Source organism: Lemur catta, chromosome 3 (genome assembly GCF_020740605.2).
Source record: "Lemur catta isolate mLemCat1 chromosome 3, mLemCat1.pri, whole genome shotgun sequence".
NCBI classification, from domain to species: domain Eukaryota; kingdom Metazoa; phylum Chordata; class Mammalia; order Primates; family Lemuridae; genus Lemur; species Lemur catta.
This window is the reverse complement of record NC_059130.1, coordinates 122,895,197-122,920,066: the sequence shown is the minus strand read 5'-3', so window position 1 is coordinate 122,920,066 and position 24,870 is coordinate 122,895,197. Positions and strand designations below refer to the sequence as shown.

At 55.5% G+C, this 24,870-nt stretch overlaps 1 protein-coding gene across 1 annotated transcript in view; it reads right to left on the bottom strand.

Moving 5' to 3' along the window:
• The window catches only part of ACOT7 (acyl-CoA thioesterase 7), a 101,071-nt gene that overhangs the window by 1,004 nt on the left and 75,197 nt on the right, over window positions 1–24,870 (bottom strand). The window contains 2 exon segments of the mRNA XM_045546280.1: window positions 19,087–19,161; window positions 19,163–19,272. Of these exon segments, the coding sequence (XP_045402236.1) occupies window positions 19,087–19,161; window positions 19,163–19,272 (185 nt within the window).

The window sequence follows — 24,870 nt, the reverse complement described above, 5'->3', positions numbered from 1 at the left end:
GGCACTTGCCTTCTCAAGGTCATGGACGGCACAGCATCCCCCACTTCCCAAAGCCAAAGACTGGGCATTGCCCAGGATGGTCCTAGTTCATGACTGCTGACCTGCTGGGATTGAAGGGCATCCCCTTTCCCTCTCAGAGTGGCCTGGCTGGGCGACTAAGTCTTGTGGCCCCTGGGCAGATGCTGCCCCAGGAACGGTAGGTGGTCACTTTTGAGGTCCCATCTGTCCCACTGCAAAGTTCTGTCTGGTCCCGCCCTGGCCAGAAATTCAGGTTTAATGGGCTGTGCTAATTCCTTTGGGACGACATTTTGTTGAGACATTTTGAGGGTGCATGAAAGCCAAAAAAATGGGGCAGTTGCCCTTCATCCACAATGACACCAAACTCCAGCAGCTATTTTTAGGCCTAAGTGTTTTATAGACAAATGGTATATTGGCAAAAGAAAGAACCACCAGCCAGAGGATGTAATGTCAAGTTATACCAAATATTTCCTCCCCTTTAGGTTTCTCCAAAATTGTTCTCTAAATGTCACCAGGTGTAAACTGTCAAAACCTTGCCGGCCTGGAGCCAACGGAACATTCGGGATTTTAAAGAAACAGGATGTTGCTCCTTCCATTGGTTCTGGTTCCCGTTTGAAGAGTCCTCAGTGCACACAGGAAAAGTGGTGGCTTTTCCAAGACACTTTGTTGAAGAATCCCTCCTGCTGTTCTGGTTTAATCTCTGGCTACCTTTTTTAAAAATAAAATTTGAGGCTATACAATTTGACCTGAAATAGCCCAGGGAAAATAAAATGTCCTTTCTCCGTTTCAGCAGCAGTTCTAAGGGGGCAAGACCCCTGGGCTTCCTGGGGACTGGAGGGCTCGAGCCCAGCCCTGCTGCTGATGGAGGCCCCAGGAAGCCTCGGCGGAACCCTGCTGGGCTCCGAGGAAGGTTCTGTGCACACCCAGCAGAAGGGGCTGAATCACGCGCACACGAATCACCTCGGGAGCTTGTCAATGCGGATTCTGATCCAGTGGGTCTGGGAGCTAAGATGCATTTCTGACAAGCTCTAGAGTGACGTGATGCTGCTGGCCCATGGACCACACTCTGTGTGGTAGGGCCCTGCCCCAACGGGGGTCATGAGAGGTGGCCAAGAATGCAAGGTCAAGGCCGACAGGCCAGGACAGCAGGAGCTTTTCCTTCTCCCTCGCCTTCCCCATGGGACTTGCTTGGTGTGGGGGAGGAAAACCAGCGGCTCCCATCCCCCCACGGTGACCAACAGAGGAGCAGCAGCCCACAGCCCGGCTTCCTGCCTACCTCCAGGAGGACCCTGAGTGGGTGGAGCAAACGCTGGAGTGAGTGTGGGGTCCCAGAGCTGGGAAGCAGGGAGTCGGGGCCTGGTGGGGCTGGCTGCTGGCTGTGCTGGCTTTAGAGTGACTGTGGCCCCAGGGCACAGCCGGGGCTGAGAGCAGGAGAGCCAAAGAAGGGGGCACCAAGCTTCCTCCCAGTCTGAAGGGCTGGCCCATCTCTGCTGCAGGTGTCCCTCTAGCTGGTGGAGTATCTGCCCCCAGGGAGAAGAAAGAAGAGGCTGGGAAAGAAAAAGAACCCTCAACAGGAAAAGCGTGTGAGGCTGGCTCAGGACAGGCAGCCGGATGGAGGGGGGACGCGGAGAGGGGAGTCCTCTGCCCAGTGCATCGGAGCCAGGCCCTGCCCGATATGAGGAGACTTTCTGGAAATATGCAGACATGGGTGACTGGCAAGGAACTTGGTCTCCAAGTGCCTGGGTCACCAGCCAAGTGCTCTCAGGGCCAGAGGGGCACGGAGGCCAAGGGAGAGGTGGCAAATGGCTCTGTGGAGCCGACACCCTCACGGGTGCCCTGGATGGCAGCTGGGCCCAGGAGACGCTTGCCTGTCTGTGTCTGTGATCCCCGTGGGCTTTCCACCCACACTGGGCACCGCCCCGCTGGCATTGTCATGGCAACCACGAGCCTGTAGCAGGCCTGGGGGTCTTGGTGGTCTTCGGGCCTCCCCTGGCCTCTATATCCCCAACTCTAGTGGGAAACGAATCCTTTCTGGTGGTCTGTGGCCAGGTAGGTTTGGGAACCTGCACACTCTAAATGGCCTCTTACAATAAACAATGCATGCTGGAATCAAGGTTCTGAGAATCTCAAAGTAAGATAAATCTGTTTAACTTTGTTTAATTCAGGCATTCGGAACGGAGTTGGGCAGGGACCCCCTCTCCTAAGGAACCCCACTACCACCTTGGAGGTGGCTGAATGGTAACCGGTACCCATGTCCTTCTGTCAAAAGCATGCCACATGTGCCCTCAATGCTGGCCTTGACAGCCTTGGATGGAACCTGTGACCAAGCTCTGCATGGCCTCCGGAACGGGCAGCTTCAGGCACAGGCCAGGGCACAGGCCTGCCCCCTCAGGACCCCGCCCTACTGTTCGCCCTTCCTGGAGTGGCCTCTTTGTTCTGCCCAGAAACTGGCCTGGCCTCCTCTCCCGGCGCACCCTTCCTAGTCCTGTGGCCTCACACAATTCACCTACGTTCCTCGTCTGTAACTCGGGCCAGTGCCCACCTGACAGGGTTGCTGTGAGGACCAGATTCCTCCTAGCGGTCCCTGTTCGACATCAGTCACTAAAAAACGACACTGATGGTGAAAGCAGCCGGTCACAAAGGGCGACCTACTGACTGAGCCCATCTGCACAAAATGTCCAGAATGGGCAAGTCCGCAGACAGAGAGTGGATCTGTGGTTGCCAGGGGCTGTGGGGATGGAGGGTGGGGACCAGTGATGGCTAAGGGGTGCAGTGTTTCGTTCTGGGATGATAAAATGTCCTAAAATCCATGTGGTGATGGATGGCCACCTCGGTGAATATACTGAAAACCGCTGACTTGTATTCTTTAAATGGGTGAACTGCATGGTATGTAGTTACATCTTAATAAAGCTGTTGGAACACAAAACTGCCACAGAGGTGTGAACTCTCTCATTTGGTTTACAGGGAGTAAAAAGGGAAAGGTTTGGCGTGGTGGGTGCCCCCACCCAAATCCTGGCACACTCGGGGGCAGCTGGGCGGAGGAAACGCTCGCTGGATTAAAACCAGACGCCTTGACTCACTCAGTCCACACACGCGTAGGGAGTGCCCCATGGGCAGCTGGGCACTGGGGACCCTGTCCTGGGGGAGCTGATGTTCTAGCTGACAACACACAGAATGTACCCAGGGTCATCCCCCACCTGGTCAGACTCACCACCTGGCAGGGCCAGGCCTTGTCACCATGATGGCTGCCCCAGGGGACTGGCAGAGGGGACAGTGCTCATCAGAGACCTGCCAGGCTCTGCCACAGAATACTGGGTGGACTCTCGGGTAAGTTCCTTATCGCCCTGCACTTCAGCTTCCTCATCTGTGAAATGGGGAGAAGAGTCTGTCCTCCCAGGGTTGTAGAGGTGAGGAGCCACCATCAGTGGACGGTGGCTGCCATTAGTGGCAAATGACCTGCTATGAGGGTGGAGGGGTCAACTGCCTGACCTTCTGGGTCTCTTCTGCTATGGTCTGAGTGCTTGTGCCGCCTAAACACACATGCTGAAGTGCCGACCGCCGAGGTGAGGGTATCCGGAGCTGAGCAGGTCACAGGGAGGCCTCCTGAATGCGATCGCTGCCCTTACAGAACAGGCCGAGAGAGATACTCGCCCCTTCCACACGTGAGGACAAAATGAGATGACGCCATCTGTGAACCAGTAAGGGGCCCTCACCAGACACCAAATCTGTCACCACCTTGATCTTGGACTTCCCAGCCTCAAGAACTGTGAGAAATAAGTTTCTGTTGTTTATAAGCCACCCGGTTTATGGCACTTGGTGATAGCAGCATGAATGGTCTAAGACACCTTCTCGCTCCAGGCTCCAAGAGGCTGGGATTCTTGGTGATTTTCTAGCACAACAGGAAGGACACACGTGCACACCAGAGCCCGAGCCCGGGCCATCGGTGGTTCCGTGGCGACTGTGAGGAGGGAGACTGGGCCTGCAGGCCGGGCCTGTGCGGGGCAAGGGGCTGCCCAGGGCCACTCCCTGGAGGCCAGTCCACTGTGAGAACAGGCCAAGGACACTCTGGACAGAGACCTTATCTTTTAGAGACACTGGAACACCGAGGCAACCACGTGATGTCTGAGATTTCCTTCACAGTAAGCGGGTGGGGGAGGCGGTCAGGGCTACAGACGAACGAGACCGGCCCCGAGTTCCTAACGACATAATCCTTCTTCTCTCTACTTTTGCACGTATTTGAACTTTTCCATAATTAAAAAGCAAGAAAAGGGAAAAAGCCCAACTAGACCTAGGAGGGCAGCTGTGGATGGAGGAAGCCCAGCTCTCCTCTCTTCCCGGGGCCAGTGACCCCCAGGCCCCAGGAGAGGGGCCCACCAGCACCACAGGGCAGCGCCTTCCCGCCCTCTGCCCACAGCGGCTGTGCTCGCAGGTAAACTTGGGGCTGGACCAGGGCGATGAGGACGTTCTCTGGGCAACCAGCTGTCAGGTAGTGGCGGGCATCGAGGGAGTCCTTCTGCATGCCAGGCCCGCTGCAGGCACGTTAGAGCTGTCACGACAACCCATGAGAAGCAGCATCAAGATTATTACTGGTCCTCTCTTACCCATGAAGAAGTGAAGCAGAGAGAGGCTGAGTAACTTGCCCAAAGCAACAGAGGAGGTGGGCAGCGATTCAGCTGCCCCCAGGTTACTCCGTGCCAACAGGCTCTTGGGGCTGGGACCTACCGGCAGGAAGCAGGGAAGCTGGCGAACCTCGAGGGTCTGGACGGTGGAGGGGGAAGGACGGTGCTCCTGGAGGAGCCTGCAGCTTGCCTGCACCCACAGCTGCTTAGCTGCCGTGGAGGGGACAGGCAGGGCCATCCAGCCACCGGGTGAAGACACCCTCTCTGCTGCTGCGCCCTGCTGGGGCCTGGGGCGGCCTCAGAGCCAGGCGCCTCCTGAGCAGCCGCGGGGGCTCCAGTAAGAAGAACAAAGACTGTGTCTCCCGTCGGGCCCAGGCTCCAGCCCACGCAGCTCCGGGCATCAGGGTGTCCTCCAGATCCGCAGTGACGCCAGCAAGGATGTCGACACTGCCACATGCTTAGGGAGAGTCAGACGGGCTGTCACCCTCTACTTCCTCCCCAAGCACATGAAGAATCCTCCTTCTAGGCAGGACTCTAGGAGCGAGGACGGTATCATGGGAGCAAGGTACTGACGCACATGCCACGAGGGGGTGCTGGCTCTCAGGTCGTGCACGTGTGGGGCAGGGGCCCCCCTTGTCCACCCTGGCCCTCGGGTAACAGCTGTGGCGACACAGCCTAGCAGAGCTTCCCAACCTGGGGCTCCCCCAGGCCAGGGCCCCGCCCCACACCATAGCATCCCAAACAAGTACACCAAAGGTTCCGGATGCTTCTCCCACCTACCTAGTCAGTCAAAAGTGACCCGAGGAGTGCACAGGCCCAAGTACAGGTCACCCTCGTGGTCAACTCAGGGTGGAGGGAGAGCTCAGCACCCTGCCCTGGCCTCAAGTCTACTCTGATGTTTATCCGACATTTAATGTTCACAGCGAGCTCGTCAGCCAGCATCTGCCCCCGACAGAGCTAACGCTGCCCGATGACGGATGTGCGGGAGGCCGGCCGGCAGGGCCTGGGAAGAAGGAGCAGCTGACAGCCCATCGCTCTTCTCCTGTCTTTGGGGATGGTGCCCTGTGCTGAATGTTCTGGGCTCTGAGAGCCACGTTCTGCCCCTTCGGCCTCAGCATCACATCAGGCACCCACTGTATGGGCGCAGCCACCCCAAGATGCGGACGGCCTTACGCTCCTAGTTCCCAGGAGGGGTGTCCTTACAGGCAGAAGTTTGTAAAGATAACCGTGAAGGGCTTGCCCTCCGGGGAACCGGCTCAGAGCAGAGGGAGGCAGGGCAATGTCTCTGCCCCACGCGGTGGCAGGGTCACTGGCAGTGAGTTCTGATGAACAGCTCTCCCGTCAGAGTGCTGAAGGGGCCACCACGTCCCTGCTGGGTGGGGAGCTGACAGAATGAGACAGATGGCTCCCCACACACGGCCCCCACCCACGACTCAGCTGCCGCCTCGCCTCCCCGCAGCCGTCTCCCTCCATCCGGCAAAGTAAATAAATACATAAGTTGTTGGCTGTTGCTGTTTTTAATGGAGTGCTGGGGGTGGGGGAAGGAAAGAGCCCCCCACGGAAGTCAGGTGTTCCCTCCAAGGACCTGTGGCTGCTGGCGGAGGAGGGGCTGTGCCCCAGGATCACCCACTTGGGCCCTGGGCCCTCCTAAGCCTCTGGGGGCTCCTGTGCCCGTGCCAGACAGAAAGGAAGAGGCGGCAGAGGGCATCGTGGGCATCTCGCAGGCGCCTGCCTGGTGCAGGGTGGTGAGGGGCAGGACTCAGGGTCCCACAGACCCTGCTGTGTGGCCTGCGGCACACCTTCCCAGGGCTAGGTTCCCCTCTCCCCGTGGGAAACGGACTCAATGAAGTCACAGCGAAGTGCTTCCTGCGGCACCTGGCAGCTCCGAGTGTGTGCCTGCACATATGTGTACATGCGTGTGAGCACATGTGTCTGCGGGGTGAACATGTCCTCACAAACAACCTCAGAGGCCAAGCGCACTCCTGGGGCCTGGTGGCTGCTCCAAGGACACACCCTACTGCTGTGTCTGCCCTGGGAGAGGGCCCGATGGCCGGGGTCGTCCTAAGCCAGCAGGTGGACGTGCGCCGGCTCCTGAGCCCCTCCCTCCCCTCCCGCCTGGCGGCGCCCGGGTCTGTGTCTTCCTCGCTCCTCTCCGCGCTTCCTGCCAAGTGCTGTCTTCTGGGCTCTCTTCCACTGCAAGGGAAGCCTGTGGCTTTCAGAGCCTAACGCTGCAAACCAAATGTTTTCCATTTTGCATTTTCTATGCTTTAAGAACACACATTTGGAACGTGGCATGGAGGACAAGTGACTAAGTGCCACCCTCAGTAAAATCAATAGCTTGTCCTTTTTGTAATTAAAGGACGTCTGGTGCAAAGAGGGTTTCCAATGGTGATAAAACAACTTCCTGTAAGCCTGAGGGACACGGATCTTCTTAATTAGAAAGCCACATGGTGTGCCCTCTCCCTTGTAATACAAGACAAGAGGGGTCTTGCGACAATCACGAAAGTAATTAAAACGTCTTCTTATTACTGGGGATACTCAGCATGGCCTGGTGAGGGGATCCCGCGTGTGAAGAGGCCTGTCCGGCGGGCAAGGGTGAGCTCAGCACCAGGACCCACTCGACCCACAAGCAACTATGTCCCCAGAGACCAGCTCCACTGGGGTGGACGTCGGCGAGCCTGTCCACCGAGGCCTGCTCCAGGAGCCGCGCGCCTGGCTTAATCAATTCTGCCGTGCACACCCAGGACTCACTGCACAGCCTCCAGCGGGAAGCAGCCGGAAGGCTCACATGATAAGATCTGTGCGGAGAGTCATAAACACCCTGGCCAGGGGCTCCCCTCACAACAGCACTGGCTCAGACCCTGAAGGAACCGCCCCTGCCTGTGGCCGAAAAATCCCCTTGCGTAAAGGCCAGTAGGAGGCTGCTGGCAGAGGCAGGGAGGCCTGGTGCTGCGAAGGGGGAAGAGGGCTCAGGACTCCGTTCTGGCCAGTGGGCCTCCCAGGAGCCCCTCTCATAGGCACAGGGCTCCTCAGCCCCTGCACGCCCCGCTCAGCCCCGCTCACGGTGGGAGTGTGGACACGGCTGTCCCCATTCAACAACGGCAATGAAGATGGTAACTGCCATTTGCTGAGCGCTCACCACCGGCTTGGCCGGGGCCAGAAGCTGCCTTCTCACTGCACGCCTCTGCCGTGTGTGTGCCAACTCCGTGTCCCTGAAGAGTCTTTCCTGCCCTGTCAGAGTACCTGGGACACAGCAGGGGCCCAGGAGGCATTTGTTGAATGAATAATGAATGCATGACTGAATGATCAAACAAATGCAGGTCAAACAAGCAGGCCTTAATTCTAAACCAGTGTGGTCTTTACGTTCAAGATTCAAAACTTGCGGTTTGTTTTTTTTTTGCTCAATGAACACTGGCATCGTCTGTCCCCAACCAATTCCAGAGGGCTCAGACCAGCGAAGGCCTCAACAGGGGCCTGCAACGGTGACAATGTCATGACTAGGGAGTCCAGCACGCCTAGGCTTAGATATACCCCATCCCCGCCCCCGCCAAGAACCACCAGGTCTCCTGCTGGCCACGACGGGGCTTCCCCCCACACTCCCCAGTGTGTGTGTGTGTGTGTGTGTGTGTGTGTGTGTGTGTGTGTGTGTGTGTGTGTGTGTGTGTGTGTGTGTGTGTGTATCCATGCATGTGTGTGTGTGTGTGTGTGTGTGTGTATCCATGCATGCGTGATAAGGCTTCTCTGTCCTTCCTTCTTGCCACTGTGGGGGGCCCAGGGCCTGTTTCTTCCCTGTACCTTTGAGCACCAGGCTGAGAAGTGTGTCTGGCCTCAGAGGGCCTTTGCCAGGCCATTCCGCACCACGAGGAGAACAGCCCATGCCAGGACTCAACAGGCACGAGTGTGCCCAGAGGAAAACCTCTCGATCCTTTAGCCAGGCTCTGGTCTGGGCCCAATGACTTTTCTAGGCCCCCCATCCCTGCCAACTCCCCTTCCAAGGCAGCCCCAGTGGAATCTGGGCTGCCCCGACTCCAGGTGCACCGCCCTCTCTTCCACCGCACCCTCTCCTGGCGGAGCTCACTCCGTCTGAGGCATGGATCTGACAGCTGGGGGACAGACAGGCCCCAGGTTCCACCCTGCACTCTGCTGTGTGCACCCTGGGCCTGGCCCTGAGCCGACCCCTCTAGAAACCTCCAGGTCGGGAAGAACGTGAGCTGCTCAGCATACCCAGGCGGATTTTACCCCCGGCAGCGGCTGCGCCAAGGCGGTGTCTAGAGAGCTGCCTCCCAGTGCTGCAAAGCAGCAGCAGGCGCAGAGCTGTCTGAGCACAGTGCATCTTCAAAAGATACTCGCAGGATGGAACAATCAAAGACGGTTGGAGGAAGAATCTGGGCTCAGGCAGAGCGAAGAAGAGAGCTGGGCTGGTAGGGGAGGGCTGTGTCCTCTTTTCTGCACTGACCTCGTGTACGGTTCCCACAACCCTGGTTCTAGAGGACGTGGGACTCACGGGCCACTAGAAGTTCCCGAGCACTAACCAATCAGGTGACAGGAGCCACTTAGGAGTCTGGCATTTTCCCATCACAAGACAATCTCCCTGCTAAACATCCAGAAGGAAAGGAGAGCATGACACTGGATCAAGAAACTCCACGAAAATCCTGGTCTGGGAGTCACTCGGGTGGGCTGGCAGTAAGGTGGGGCGGAGCGGGCAGGGCTTCCCTCGCTAACGGCCACACGAGGCAGGCAGCTCCCCAGGCCCTTCCAGGAAAGAACACATCAAGCTTTCTGCACTCCAGTAACATCTGAGTTTCCTAAATTAGTCAATAGTTAAAAAATTATTCCAGAAGTTTAATCTTGGCTAAACAAATGAAGCAGATTAAAGTGCTGCAAACTGGTGTGGCCGCCTCCCATCCCGGGGCCAGATCACAGAGCCTGAATGGGGGGGCCACAAGCACTATTAATGGTTCTTGTGGCCACGACATTCCCCAGGACTAGGTGTGGCACCCCAAGTGGTGGAGCCCCCAGAGCCCCACCCCATGACAAAGGCCTGGCGAAGGGACCCTCCTTCCACGTGCTGGGGCCTCGCTGGGCTGTAGGGAGCAGACCTCCCTTCCCCTGCCCAGCCTGGCCCTGGTCAGGAGAGGCAGTGTCAGCCTCTGCCACGGATGCTTTTGCCACGGGCCTGAGGCCGGGGAATTGACCACCACGGAGAGACTTGCCCTGTGCCGCCGCCTCAGTGCAAAGGATCTCTAGCGAGACTATCATGGAAACAGAACAGAGAGGGCTCCAGGGAGAGCCGGCTGCCTGGAATGGCTCTGGCCAGCCCTGGGCAAGCGGTGCCTCTGCCTCTGGCCTGCCTCAGCCCACATCAGCCCAAATCCCAAAGCTGTGGCTCTGAGCACTGCTTCACAGGCAGCTTCTAGAAGGCTGGGAATGCAGTGGCTGAGGACAGGAGGCAGAGGGAGGACAGTCATGAGCCAGTGAGGGAAGCAAGGTAAGCTCTGTGTTCCAGAGCCTTCTAAAAGTTGTATGAGTCTGAGCCGAGGCCATGCCTCACGTAAGGCCCCAGGAGAGACAAAAGAATCAAACTGGAGGGCCGCTGGCCTGTGACCTGCCACACGGTCCTTCCTCTGGAGGGTGGGAATGGCCTGTCCTCACCCTGACATGCTGGGCAGGCAGGAGGCACAGCACACACGGGGTTGGCGCTCCATGGAGGCTCCAGCTCCCTAAGACCAGCACCCAGGCCCTCAGCCCACTTGTCCCCCCAAGGCAAAGCCTCCCCTGACCCCTGCAGTCCCACCTCCCCCCAGGGAGACAGAGCTGCCCTGTCCTCCTAACCAGATAGCAACCCTGCTGAGAATGGCTTCCCAGGCCTAGGGGCTCAGTTGTCATGAGGCTGTCCGAGGTGGAGGCAGGTTAGAGGTGACAAAATATAAAAGTACACATTTCCCCTGTCATCTTGGTGGAATCCCCTGGCTCCGAGTGAGGCTCACGTAGAAAGGAGAGCCAGAGACGGCTGTACCCGCTTTGCTCTCCACCTCCCTGCTGTTTCAATCCAGAAAACATTTTCTTGGAGGCTTTGAGGCCTGGGCCCCACTGGCTAACATATTCTGGGAGCAAAGCAAACCAAACCTACATTGAAAGACCCTGTCCATGTGACGTGGCCACGCAGTCGAGCGACGGCTCATTTGGGGGAACATCCATTTTCCAAATGAGCCAGGAAGTAGCAGTACTAAAGTGCTCATTCAAAACCAACATCAAGTCCTTCTGGCAAGTGCCACCTACTGACAGGGAGGTCAGTTTGCACGCCCTTTACTGCATTTACTGACTCAATCATACAGGGTGTGGTTGAGTCTCACCCACAAGCACCACCCACTCTCAGAGATTAAACTGGGCATGCCATCATCTAACCAAACGGAAGTCCAAAAATAAGAAGCAAAAGCTACTCCAGATGAGAAGGAATCAGTGAAAGATCTCCAGATACCTGAGAAATCAGAGTGAAAAGACACCCCCAGAAGAAAACAACAACTCTGCCAATGGAAGCCAACCAAAACGAGAATATTAAAATGACTAATAAAGAATTTTGAATACAAATTGTAAGGAAGCTCAATGAACTATAGGAGAAAATAGAAGCCCAACACAAAGAAACCACAAAAACAATGCATGAAATGAATGAAATTGAGTTATTGAAAAAAAAAATCAAGCAGAGTTTCTGGAAATGAAAAAATCATTCAAGGAAATACAAAACACAGTGGAAAGCCTTAAGAGCAGGCTAGATCAGGCAGAAGAAAGAATCTCAGAGCTAGGAGACAACACGTTTGAATTAAACAAGTCAGTCAAAGAGAAAAAACAGAGAAAAAATAGGAATGAATAAAGCCTACAAGAAATATGAGATTATGTAAAGAGGCCTAACAAAAGAATTACAGGCATCCCTGAGGATGAAGAAGAAAATACACAAGGGCTAGAAAACCTATTTGAGGCAACACTTGAGGAAAATTTCCCAGGTCTTGCTAGAAGTCTGGATATCCAGGTAGTAGAAGTACAACAGACTCCTGGGAGATTCATCACCAAGAGATATTTACCACGACATATAGTCATCAGACTGGCCAAAGTTAACACGAAAGAGGCACTCCTATGAACTGTAAGGTGATAGCATCAGGTAACTTACAAAGGTATACCCATCAGACTAACTGCAGATTTCTCAAATGAGACCTTACAAGCCACAAGGGACTGCGGCCCCATTCTCAGTCTTCTCAAACAGAATAATACCCAGCCTAGAATTTTGTATCCTGAAAAAGTAAGTTTCTTACATGACAGAGAAATAAGAGTTTCTCAGACAAGCAAACTCTGAGGGAATTTGTTAAGACCAGACCTGCCCTGCAGGAAGCACTCAGAACAGCATTACACATGGATCACCAAAATAGACACTCACCAGTATAAAATCATCCAAAACCTAAAAGTTCAGCGCTCAGATACCACAGTGGCTCAAAAGGTAAAACAAAGTAATAAAGTTCTACACAACAGGATGAAAAGAAATCCACCCCACTTATCAATTCTTTCAACAAATGTGAATGGCTTGAACTCCCCACTAAAGAGACATAGGTTGGCTGAATGGATAAAAAAAAATACAAGCCAAGTTATCTGCTATCTCCAGGAAACATATCTAACCCACAAAGACTCATTTAGAACCAAAGTGAAGGGATGGAAAACAACAGTCCACGCAAACGGAAACCAAAAGAATGCTGGTGTAGCCACTCTCATACCAGATAAATAGATTTCAAATCAACAAAAGTAAAGAAAGACAAAGATGGTCATTATGTAATGGTGAAGGGAACAATTCAACATGAAAATAACAATTCTAAATACTTACACACCTAACACAGGTCTGCCCAGATTCATAAAGCAAATCCTACTTGATCTAAACAAAATGGTAAACAGCAGCATTGTAATAGCCTGGGACTTCAACAACCCCACTGACAGAAGGGGACAGATCCTCCAAGCAGAAAATAAGCTAAAAAACAATGGACTTAAACAGGACTCTAGAACAAATAAGCCTAACAGATATTTACAGAACATTCTACCCCCAAACTACTAAATATACATTCTTCTCATCTGCTCATGGAACATTTTCTAAGACTGATAATATCCCAGGCCACAAAACATGTCTCAAGAAATTTTAAAAAAATAGAAATTATACCATGTATCTTCTCAGACCACAGTGGAATAAAATTGGAAATCAATTCCAACAGAAACACACAACTCTACACAAAGTCATAAAAATTAAACAACCTACTGCAGAATGATTATTGGGTCAAGGAGGAAATTAAGACGGAAATCAAGATTCTTCCAACTAATTGACAAAGGGGACACAAGTTACCAAAATTTGTGAGATTCTGCAAAAGCAGTCCTAAGAGGAAAATTCATAGCCTTAAATGCCTGTGTCCAAAAAGACAGAAAGATCACAAATCAATAATCTAATGAATCATCTCAAGGAATTTGAAAAGGAAGAGTAAAGCAATCGCAAAGCCAGCAGAAGAAGAGAAATAACTAAGGTCAGAGTAGAACTAAATGAAATAAATTCCAGAAAAATTATACAGAAGATTAATAAAACAAAAAGTTGGTCCTTTGAAAAGATAAACAACATCGACAGGCCTCTCGCTTGATTAACCGGAGACAGAAAAGAAAGGACCCTAATAACCTCAATCAGAAATGAAAAAGGAGATATTATAACTGATAACACAGAAATACAAAATATCATCTCTGAATAGTATAAAAATCTCTATCCACATAAACTTGAAAAAGAGGAGGAAATGGACAAATTCCTAGAAACACACAACCTCCCTAAGCTCAATAAGGAAGAAATAGAACTGAACAGACCAATATCAAGTAATGAAATTGAAGCAGCAATAAAAAATCTTCCAGCAACAAAAAAGTGCCAGACGAGATGGTTTCACAGCTGAATTTTACCAGACCTACAAAGAACTTGTACCTATACTGCAGAAATTATTTCATAATATCGAGAAGGAAGGAATCCTCCCCAACTTGTTCTATGAAGCCAATATCACCTTGATACCAAAGCCAGGAAAGGACACAACAAAAAAAGAAAACTACAGACCAATATCCCTTATGAATACAGATGTAAAAATTCTCAATAAAATCCTAGCAAATAAAAAAAATAAAAAAACTGACATGGACGGTATACCTGGAATGTCACGGGCTTCTCCCTTGTCAGGGGCCTGGGCGAGCCCTCTCTGATGGCCCTGTCTGCACACATCCTCCTCAGACCCAGGCTGGGACCCACAAGTTCTCCAGCCCACACCTCGCGTCTCCCTAGGGCCCTAGGGCTGCAGCACCCATGTCTGCTAGAGTCAGAGGCAAGTGCTGCACACACAGGAGGAGCCAGGGACCATTCCAGCTCCAACAGACACTGGGTTCTCACAATCCTGCAGACTAAACGGCTTCCCACCCCACCCTTCCCAGTCTCTCCCCATAGGCCACTTTTCCAGCCCCTTCAGGCTGTCCAGAGCTTGGCCCCCACCCCCCAGGTCAGAGGGCACTGCCACAAAGGGGAGGGATCCCAGGTTTGCCTCTTCCAATTAGCCTGGAAAGTGCTGGCGGCTGCTGGGAACTGTGTTGCAGGCCCCCCAGCATAAAATATTCATCAAGAAGCAACTCCAAACATAGAGGCTGCATTCCCTGTCAGCGGGCCCTGGGGAGGGAAGCTAAAAATAGACAGGAGGTTGAAGAGCCCACGGTGTGGATGACAGGGAGGCAGACTGGGAGTGGGAGGAGAAGCTGACCCGGGCACATCTGGAGGGACCGTGTGCACATGCATGTTTGCCACGTGGGCACACGTGTGCTCTGAGCCTGGCCTGTGATCATGTGGGCAGTCCCCAAGTGACAGCTACAAATCCCTCTGGGGGCCTGCCCTGTCCTCTGCACTGGAGGCTATTTTTATGGATATGGTTGAGCCCCAGGACACCTCAGTGAAGAATCAAAGACTGTCTATAAGAGCGAAAAACAACAGCCTGGATCAACATGACACCGGCCACACGCAGGACCCCACACTGGGGGATGGGTCACCACTCCCTCCATTTGAGCACCCACCCTTCCCACCCTCTGCAGCCCCATCCCTCAGGGCTAGCCCTCCTCCTACATCCCGATCACCCACCCACTGGCTCCATGAAAGTCACAGGTCTGGCCCCAAAGGCCTCCTTGACTGTTGGCCATTCTCCACATGAGATGGACCCTCTTCCCAGGGACCCTGGACTGCAGGCCCCTTGTGGTCATGCCCCTGGTCCCCCCCACAAGCTGCTCAGTGCTGAGGCAGGTGCAGGGGTGTCTTGCACTGGGGGCAGCCAGGTAGCCGTCAACCATGCCTGCAGCAGCTGCTCTGACTTTCTGGGCGGGCACCTTACAACTCAGAGGCGGCCGGTACTGCCAGCCTTGCTCGAGCACCATGTCCGTTTGCACTGATGCGTTTTCAACATGCAAATCGTCCAGGCTGCCCTTGATCTTACTATGCACACTGGGTGAGCGCCACAGACTCAGCTGCGTGGACGAGGAAAGGCCCTAGGACGCTCCAAGGTTGCATCCCATTCAGCTCAGTCCTGTTGCACCATGTGGCCTCAGGCCTGTCATGGCCCTCAGCTCCCGTTACAGGCAGCTGGCTCCACCTCCAGCCAATGTCCCCTTCACCTGGACAGTCACCAAGAGAGGCTCCTTGGGCTCCTTCCCTTCCTCCCCAACTCCAATAGCATCTTAGCTGTGTGTGGTGGCTCGTGCCTGTAATCCTAGCACTCTGGGAGGCCAAGGCAGGAGGATCACTTGAGCTCAGGAGTTCGAGACCAGCCTGAGCAAGAGCGAGACCCCGTCTCTACTAAAAATAGAAAAAATTAGCCGGATGTCGTGGCACACGCTGTAGTCCCAGCTACTCAGGAGGCTGAGAGGCAAGAGGATCATTTGAGCCCAGGAGTTAGAGGCTGCAGTGTGCTATGATGATGCCACTGCACTCTACCTGAGGCAACAAAAATAAATTAAAAACAAATAAATAATAAAAATTTTAAAAAGCATATATAAATAAAATAAACTGGCATCTGGCCCCCAGCTGACTCCCATCCCCCCCACTTCTGGCAACATCTAACACCCTCTATTTTTACCCATTTGTCTGCTCCCCCTCTGGGTAGGTCTGAATTCCAGTGATGAGGGCTCTGGGGAAGAGCAGGTGGACAGCGACAACTGCCACCCTCCAACCCTCACCCAGCCCATGTGGCACGCACAATGGCCACCATCACTGTACGGATGTGGAAACTGAGGCACAGAAAGAAGGTGCTCACTGTCGTGCAGCTAGTAAGTTTAAAGTTCTGACGAGACCCCAGCAGCAGGACACCTACTCCCACACCTGCAAGTTGTGCGACAGCACGTGCAGCGTTTGCAGCGCAGGGAGCCTGGGGTCTGAGGGACCTGCGGCCACAGCTCCGCCTGTCCAGCAGCAGCGCTGACCGCCAGCAAGGAGTGCCTCGGCTGGAGCCCGCAGAGCCTGTGAACCACTCAGACGACTCCTGAACCCCAGCTGTGCAGGGCTGGGACAGATGCTAAATTAACTCATGCACTAGACACCAGGCGAATTCAGAGGTGCTGAGCACCCGAGGAAATGGCACAGCAGTGGGGGTGGGGGACATCGCTTTATCTAGAGTGGTCAGGGAGGGCCCTTCTGAGGAGGGAGTGTCTGGGCAAAGCAGGCAGGAGCCGGCTCTGGGAGAGTCTGAAGGAAGGTGGTCCAGACAGAGGAACAGCGAGTGCAAAGGCCCGGGGGCAGGAGTTGGTCTGGCTGTTTGAGGAACAGGGAGGGCCCAGGGTGCAGAGCAGCCATGTGGGGTTTAGGTGGGAGGTGAGTGAATCCAATTTTGGTTTCCAGCTGGCTGGACTGCAGGCGGGGTGGAGTCAAGGGCAGCAGGAAGGGAGGAGGCAGCAGCTGGGGCTGAGCAGGGGTTGTTGGTGGGACAGGGTATGGGGGACTGTGGCTGCTCGGGAGGGAGGGTGCCCAGTCAGAGTGGGAGCCCACGAGGAGGGCTAGGATTTGGGAGGGGCAGTAATAAGTTCAATTCTGACAAACTGAGATGCTTCTAGAGACCCTGTGGGGGTGGCAGGGCTGGCAAAGTCCATTTGGAAGTCAACAGGCGACAGAGGCAACACCCCAGGCACAGGACAGGGCTGGCCACCCAAGGAGAGGGGCACAAGTCAAAGCCTCGTGTTTAGAGGGTCCCGTGGGGTAGCCAGGGAGGCTAGAGTGCCCCAGGGACACTGCAGATTCCCACGTCAGGGAGCGCAGGCGTCAGCGGCCTGGTCAGTTGGGCCAAAGCCAGGAAGAGGCCAGTGAGGTAGAGAAAGCGCAGCCTTGGACCTGGCCACGCTGCCCGTCCCAGGGAAGACGGGGCTGGGAAAGCCAAGAAAGAGAGTCTGGGGGGCCGGGGAGAGTTCAGGAATGTGCCCCTGTGCGGCGAGGAATTCGGCATCCAGGAAGGAGAGGGAAGGAAGGCTCCCCTCTGCAGCCACAAGGAGAAGTGTCACAGAAAGGACACTCACTGGGGGAGAGCCCAGGAGGGCCCAGGAGAGGACAGGGAAACAGGGCTTCGGGCCAGTCCAAGGCAGGCAGAGAACCAGACTCTGAAGGTCAAGGACAGACGAGGTCAGGCGGGCCCACAGCAAGGCCAGGGCCGAGGTGATATAGCCGGCAGACCAGATGCTGTCCTGGCCAGGTGCCCCTCCCCGTCTTGGCCCCAGGGAGACTCCCCAGGCACAGCTGGACGCTGTGTGGGGCCTGTGTGGGGAACGGCAGTGGGGGACGGATTTCATAAGCAGAGGGGCCGGGGCCTTTGCTGTGGGGGGCTGGGGGGCTGCCGTGGGGAGCAGGGGGCTGAGAGGCCCTCGCCATCGGGGCGCCTGCCTCATAAGTCCCAAGCAGGGGAAGGTCCACCCTGGCAGGCCTGGCACGAGGGGAGGGAACTCGCGCTCGGAAGTGGCGTGGCACGTGCCAGCCCCCGTCCCTGTTCCCTTTCCTTCCTTTAAACCAGGCTGAATCCACTTAATCTGCTCGCTAGTCCTCCAAGGCCAGGCTCACCACCAGCCCCTCTGTGCAGCCCAGCCCCCTCCCCTCCGAGGCCCCTACTGGGTGGCCTGGCCAGCCTAACAGCCCACACAAGCCCCGCATGGCGGCACTGCACTGCCACCTGCGGCCCTGCTGAGTGAGGGGGCTTGGAGGGCTCAGCCTTGACCAAGAAACCAGCAGCCATGGGCAGCCCGGGCCAGCCAGGCGGCCTTCCACAGCCATGGGAAGAAGCCATCAGCGCTGCACTCCCTGCCTTAGAGAGGAAGTAAGATTTTAAAAGCAATATGTTTATTTGCTACAGAGGTTTTTAGTCCACGCTCCTCTCCAGGAGGCTGAGCAGCAGGAGCTGGCAGATCTGTGCAGGGAGCAGACGCGCGGGGGCGGGAGTGGGCGTTGGTGAGCGCTCTGGAAGCGGGGCTCAGGCTGGCAGGGGCTGCGTCGCCTGCCTGGCTGCTTCCACAAGAGCACTAGATACCAAAGAGGCCTGGGGGGCCCCACCTCCTCAGCCCCCAGAGGGCAGGAAGCTCCAATTGCAGCCCACGGCTCTGGTTACCTCTTGGTCCCTTTAGTGATGACATAAGGTCTGGTTCTGAGGCATCGAGACCAGCCCATGGGTGGCTGGCCTGCATAGGAACCTTCATCCTTACAACAGAGACATGGAAGCTGCCTCTCTGGGCCACGCTCACCCTGCAGGTGTCTGGGACCCCCCAGGACCCATGTTGGGCACAGACCCACCAGCTCTAAAACGAGTCAGAGCTCAGAGGATATGGACTACGGGGCAGCAGCCGCTGTGACAGAAGGTGGGTGACCAGGCACAGCCCCTACCTGCCCTACACACACACACATACACACGACTCTCTCCCCCCGCAGGGCAGAGCCACACCTGGCAGCCCGAGGCAGAGAAAGGCCAAGAAGCCTGGACGCCCCCAGCCCAAAGTCCATGGGTTTGGCTCAGTCTGCACCAGGCAGGACACACAGGCCATGGCCACCTTGAGAGAGCCCAGCCCTCCAGCTTCCCACCAGGCCCCTTGGCAGGGGACGGAAGCCCGAGGTGTGGTCCTTACCCACCCACAACACCGGGAGCCCAAGGCACCACGCCCAGCCCGCACAGGGGCCTCTCACCCTGTCTGCCAGCCCCACCCGCAGCCCACAGGCATGGAGCCCTCAGGCCTCCCCTCAGGCCTTCTCGCCCTTGCCTGATCTGCACAGCAGCCTGAAGTAACTGGTCCAGGGAGCGGCCAGGCCCGGGCCCCACTCTGACCCCGGGGGGACAAGACAGAGGGACTGACACGAGCACCGTCTCTGCCGGGAGTCCTGAGAGCACGGACGCCGCAGACGCACACTCACCACGAGCTGGGGCACGGGCAGCGGCTTGCCCTCCTGGCTCAGGGACACGTAAGTGAAGAAGGCGCTGGCGGCCCGGGTAGCGCTTCTGTGAGTTGTCCACCACGGGGTCAGCGTCCACCAAGACCTCGATTTCCATGGATTTGTTGCTCGTGAAGGTCATGCGTCCAGAGATGGTAATGACACAGCCTGCGGGGACCGGAAGGCAAGTGTCAGGGCAGGATTCACCCCACAGCGGGGCGGGGGAGAAATCAGTGTTGCTGAGGACAGGCAAAGACACTTGGTTAGGGGACACAGATGCTTTACTAATTACTAGGACTTTAAAATGACAAAATACTAGAATGCATCATTAGTAGCCCATGAATGTCTACCTTTCTAATGAGCAGACGTTTATTTTTAACATCTACGTGGAAGCTTAGAGTTGAAGGGATCTCGGTGGCCCCCTGCCCAAGCAGAGAGGAGGTGGCATCTACTGGAACGCTTCCCGAGCCACTCCACCCCCAGGGGAGGCCCCCAACTGCTTCCCAGGAGCTCTGGGTGTGAGCTGGCTCTGTCCTCCCTCAGCTTAAGGTGGAACCTGCAACCTGCACTGTCCACTCTTTGGCCTCCCTGGTGCCCACTGGAGCCGCACAGCTGCCCCACCGTGCTGCTGCCCACCCTCTGAAGCTCCAGTGTCTCAGGGCCGCTGCCCCCACCCCTTGGTGGGATCCTATGTGTCAGGCACCCTTTCTGGCCCTGCAGTCTCACCCACGGGACCAGAGCTCCCTCCTCTGAGCCGCTGGACATCACGCCAGAGTCCCCCATGCTCACCACTTCCTGCACCAGCACGATTTCCTTGTGGATGATGACAAAGTCCAAAGCCACCTGTTCCCACACATTGTCCCTGTGTCTCCCACTCTCCGTCTACCCTGACCGACCTCCCTATACTTCCCAGCCCCTTGCAGCACTGGACCCAGAGCTTTTCTCCTGCCCCCTCCACCCTCCCAGGTGTGGGCTCCCTCCTCCCACCTGGCCCTGCTTCTCCTTTCCCTCGACATAATCTCCTAACCTCGTGGAGCTCAGCTATTCTCCTATAAATGGGCACGAGGGAACCTGTCTCGGGGGTAACTATGGGATGGAAGGAAACAAGCCAGGTGCTGAGCTGGTGCCTGGGGGCAGGGCACTCGGTGCATGGTCATCATCACCATCGATGATGTCATTGGCCACGAGGATGCATTAGCCCCTGGGGGCTTCCATGGGAAGGGTCCACACCAGCCACCACCTGGTGTGTGGCTTCATTCTCGGCCAGCCGCAAAGAAACTCCTGCCTGAGTCAGGCTGCGGGACCTGCCCTTCAGGAATGAGTGCTGGCTGCATGGACTTTCAACACAGCCCCTGGGCCCCTCCACATTCCAGTTCCACTGATATGGGCCCTACAAGACAGGTTCAGAGACCCAGAGAGAGAAAGCGGGTAGCACGGTGACTGTTACGGGGGAGGGTGAGCAGGCCAGGGGCAGGAGTGGTTATTCCACGTTAAAGAGAATCAGAACGTCCCACGCCACATTCAACTTGCAACTTCATACTTACAAGGAACGCTTCATGCCAGTTCTGGGAGGGAAGGAAGGAGCCGTGTGGTCACCAGCAGGTGGCATTATGTGAGCTGCAAGGCATATAGTCATGTGCAAAGCATCTGACGCAGTCACCAAGCACACACCCTGGGAAGAGGGCAGGCCATGGGCCCGTCTCCCAGCCAAAGAGCTGGAAGGTTAAACAGATCAGCCCTGATGGTCCCATGGCATCTCTGTCCCTTCTCCAAGACTCAGGGGCCACAGAGCCAAAGACCAGGGACCAGCCTTTCCATGAGAAAAAACCAGCAGGAACGTCCCCGAGGCCAGAAGGCTGTGAATGAGGGACCACCCACCTGCCCGCGTGCTGCGGTGACAGCAGACTCCGGGGGGCTCTGGACACCGGCTGTGTGTTCTGAACAACAGGAAACGTGCCCTCTGTCACTGCCCACGAAACCCCACCTGTCCCAGCAAAACCCTGGCTCTCATGGTTTAACTTCTGTGTTAGAAATCTAAAGAAACTTCTAACTTCCATCGACAATGATCTCAAACAGTTAAGTGAGCTGACTCTGCGAGCACTGGACCGCACAACAGACGAAGAGAGCACCGCCACCAAGAGCCTCTTATGGGCCACAAGACAATGGCTACTTCATAAAAGCCGGGAAATTTTTCAATTACAACCAAAACCCGAATCTTCTCATCTTTCAGAGAGCAGCAGCAGCATTCCACACAAGACACAGGCTATAACTGTGGCCGGCAGAACACAGACACTTTGAAGCTGGAAACCTGATTCAGTCACTGACTGGCTGGGGGGCTTAACCCAGAACCTAAGTTGAAAGGTGACTCTCAAGTCCCAGCAGCCAAGATAGAACCCACAGTTTCCAGGGTCCTGCTGGAGGGCCTCCTGTCTCCCAGGCCCCAGGCCTGGAAGGCCAATCGCACAGCTGACCCCAGGGCAGATTCCGGGAAGTGGCTGTGGCAAGGCACCTTGGGTGGCTGGCTCCCACCTCCAGGGCACTGCACTTGTCCTTCCTGGGGAATTCCAGGCATATCTGCAGACCGATCTTGCATGCAAGTGAAATCTGCCACCTTCAGCAAGAAGCTGTGTGATTTTTAAGGGAACACACAGCCTTTGGGCCCTGCCTGCTCACCTCGAGGGTACAAATTCCACGTCTTACACTGCAGGGGCACAGCTCCTGCCCAAGAGGTATAAAGCTCTGGGCAGGGCCAGGCACGGGGTGGATGCTCATAGCTTGAACAGTGGCAGGCATGCAGCGATCACATGCTGGGCACCGGGGCCGTTACCTGCCCTCGACACAGCCACGCGCTGTCATTTCTCTCACTAGATCAGAGCCTGGACTGTCTGACCTGCTGGCCAAGTTGTGACCAGGTGCCTGCAGGCCCTTTCACCAAATGTGGAGGCCACTAAGGCTGGCCATTCATTGAGAGCTGCAGACAGGTGGCTCGTGGGGAACATTAGCCCAACAGAAGGCCAGAGACACAGCCTGAGGAGCGCTGAAGACCTCGCCACCCTGCTTGGAGGTCAGGACATTCAAGGATCTCCTAGCAAAGTGGGGGGTCAGGCCTCCTTCCTACAAGGTCTGGCTCGATTCACCTCCCTCCCCTGGCATGAGGAAGGCAGGAAGGGTGGCCCACACCTGCCCTGCATGTTTGTGCTGTCTGTAACTTGCAGTGACCTTGGCATTGGGCAAGCTGGGGACCTTGGGGGCCCCACCTGAGAAGGGAGAGAACCTCCATTCCACTTCATTGTGCCTGTCTTAGAAACCACCAAAGCAAGCACAACCCCAGCTGTGCCACACTCCGCCATGACGGCAGCCGAGGCTCAGAGAGACCTCTCTGTCCTGACAATCAGCCCATCGAGCTCAGAGCAGGGTTGCTGCCTTGGGATGTTCTGTAAGGACGGGGCAGCTTGTTTATTTAAAAGGTGGGTGGAACCAGCCCCGGGGGTGGGGGGGAACGGAGTAACTCAGAGCAGACCTCCAGCCGAGGCCCTGAGGGGTCCAAGACATTGGTCGCGATGTGTCTTAGGACCCGGCAAGGCTGCAGTGTCCACAGGCTGTGCTGCCACACACGAGGGCCCAAGTCCCACAGCTTTGCAGTCAGGCGGGCCTGGGTTTGAATCCAGGCTTGGCCACTGAGCAGGGGCAAGCCAGGAAACTGCACTGTGCCTCAGTTTCCTCATCTACAAATGGGCACAAGAGTAGCAGCCTCTCAGGGAGACCATGAGAAGCAGGAGGCTGTGTGTGCTGCCCGTATGCACCCAGCCCCGGGGAATGCAGCGGAGCAGGGGACCCACTCACAGCAACTTCCCTTCATCCAGGGCTCCACAGGCCTCACTGGCATTTTGGGAGTGACTTCTTCCAGATTTGCTAAAGGGGACACTGTCCTTGCCCTATGGCCACATTGATGTCACTTGCCCACATTAATTATGTGACATGGACACAGGCCCAGGGAGGAATTTTGGGGTGGGGCCTGAGTTTGCGTAATGGTCTCTCTAGGGAAAAGGCACCTCAACCCTGGGGCTGTGCTGGAGTGTCCTGCAGGGAGTAAAGGAAGCCGTACAACAGGGCAGTGAGAGGTGACATTTAAACTAATCACTCCCTGTGGTTTTGTCTGCAGCAGACATATTTACACTAGGCAAGAAGTTGCTTCTAATGCTGTCCAAATGCCTAAAATGGGCTATTGCATCAGCAAGGGAGTTTTCATCTTTTCAGCTTGTGAAGCCTTAAAAAAATTCCTTATCTTTGCTCCCTGGGTTCCAGACTAGTGGCTGTAGGCTGTGACATTGAGCTATGACTGTGTTCTGTCACATGAGCCTGGCCCCAGAGGTGGGGACTCAGCTGTGCTCACGGGGACCCCAATCCATGAGGTCCCTCCAAACCTGAGTTCCAGGACAAACTCTCGGCGAGAGGCAGGGCTGAGAGGGAAGGCTTGCTGCCTGTCCCCTTCTCGCTAATGTCCAAACTTCCGAGGGGTTCAGCATCTGTACCTGAAGAGACTTAGGACGGAGTGAGAGGGCATTTCCTCTCACACTGCCTTGAAAGGCCACCCTTCACCCTCTCCTGGGTTCTCTGCCAGAGTCCAGTCCACAGGGCTTGTACGATAAGAAAAGGCAGAGCTTCCGAGTTTTGTTTTGTTTTTTTTTAAAAAAGACAAGGTCTTGCTCTGTCACCCAGGCTGGAGTGCAGTGGTGCAATCATAGTTCATTGTAACCTGGAACTCTTGGACCCAAGTGATCCTCCTGCCTCCACCTCCAAAGTAGTTGGGACTGCAGGTGTGCATCACCACACCTGGATAATTTTTAAAATATTTTTTGTAGAGATGAGGTCTCGCTGTGTTGCTAGGCTGGTCTTAAACTCTTCTCCTCAAGCAATCTTCCCACCTCGGCCTCCTAAAGTGCTGGGATTACAGGCGTGAGCCACCCTGCACTTGCAGCCAGATACTATGGCTCACCAGGAGTTCAAGACCAGCCTGGGCAATGCAGAAAGACTTTGTCTCCACAAAAAAAAAAAAAAAGAAAAGATGTCCACGTCCTCATCCCTGGAACCTATAAACATGTGACCTTACGTTGCAGATCTGATCTGGTCAAGGACCTCAAGACGGCAGCACAGGTGGGCTCTTGTGGGCAACGCTGAAATAACTTAGGCTGGAGCTGTTGGAGGCAGGAGACTGAACCATCTGTCCCTGCCTCTGACCCAGCAGGAAGAAGGGCCCTGGGCCGAGGCTGATGGGATGGACAAAACCCAGGGCACTACCTGCCGGAGCCCTTAGCAACCACACGAGGAACCGCGGCAGCCACTCTGCAGCCCAGAGCAAGCCCTCAAGGCTCTGGAGGGTGCTACCCTGGATCAGCATGGGCTGCGCTTAGGCACGCGGCGACACTCTGGGCCCTGGTGGCGAATGCCAGGCAGTGTTCAAGCCAGGTTGTCAGGTGACACAAGAGCCCGACCGCTGGGCCTCCCCTCCCGGCTCAGCCACAGAGCGCGGCCGTGGACAGCTCCCTTAACCTCTTGGAGCTGCGGTTTCCAGGTTGGAAACGTGGGAATAACAAGAGTTCCTGTTTCCTGGGGCTGTGTGAGGCGTGAATGGCATAAAGCTCTTAGCACAAAGCCTGGCACTCGAAAGTGTGTACTGGTAGTTACAGCTAAATATATCAAGCGCCTGCTTTCTGTTTTTAAACAACTGTTGGGCCTGCCTGCAGTGGCACAACCTGTGAGCGCTGG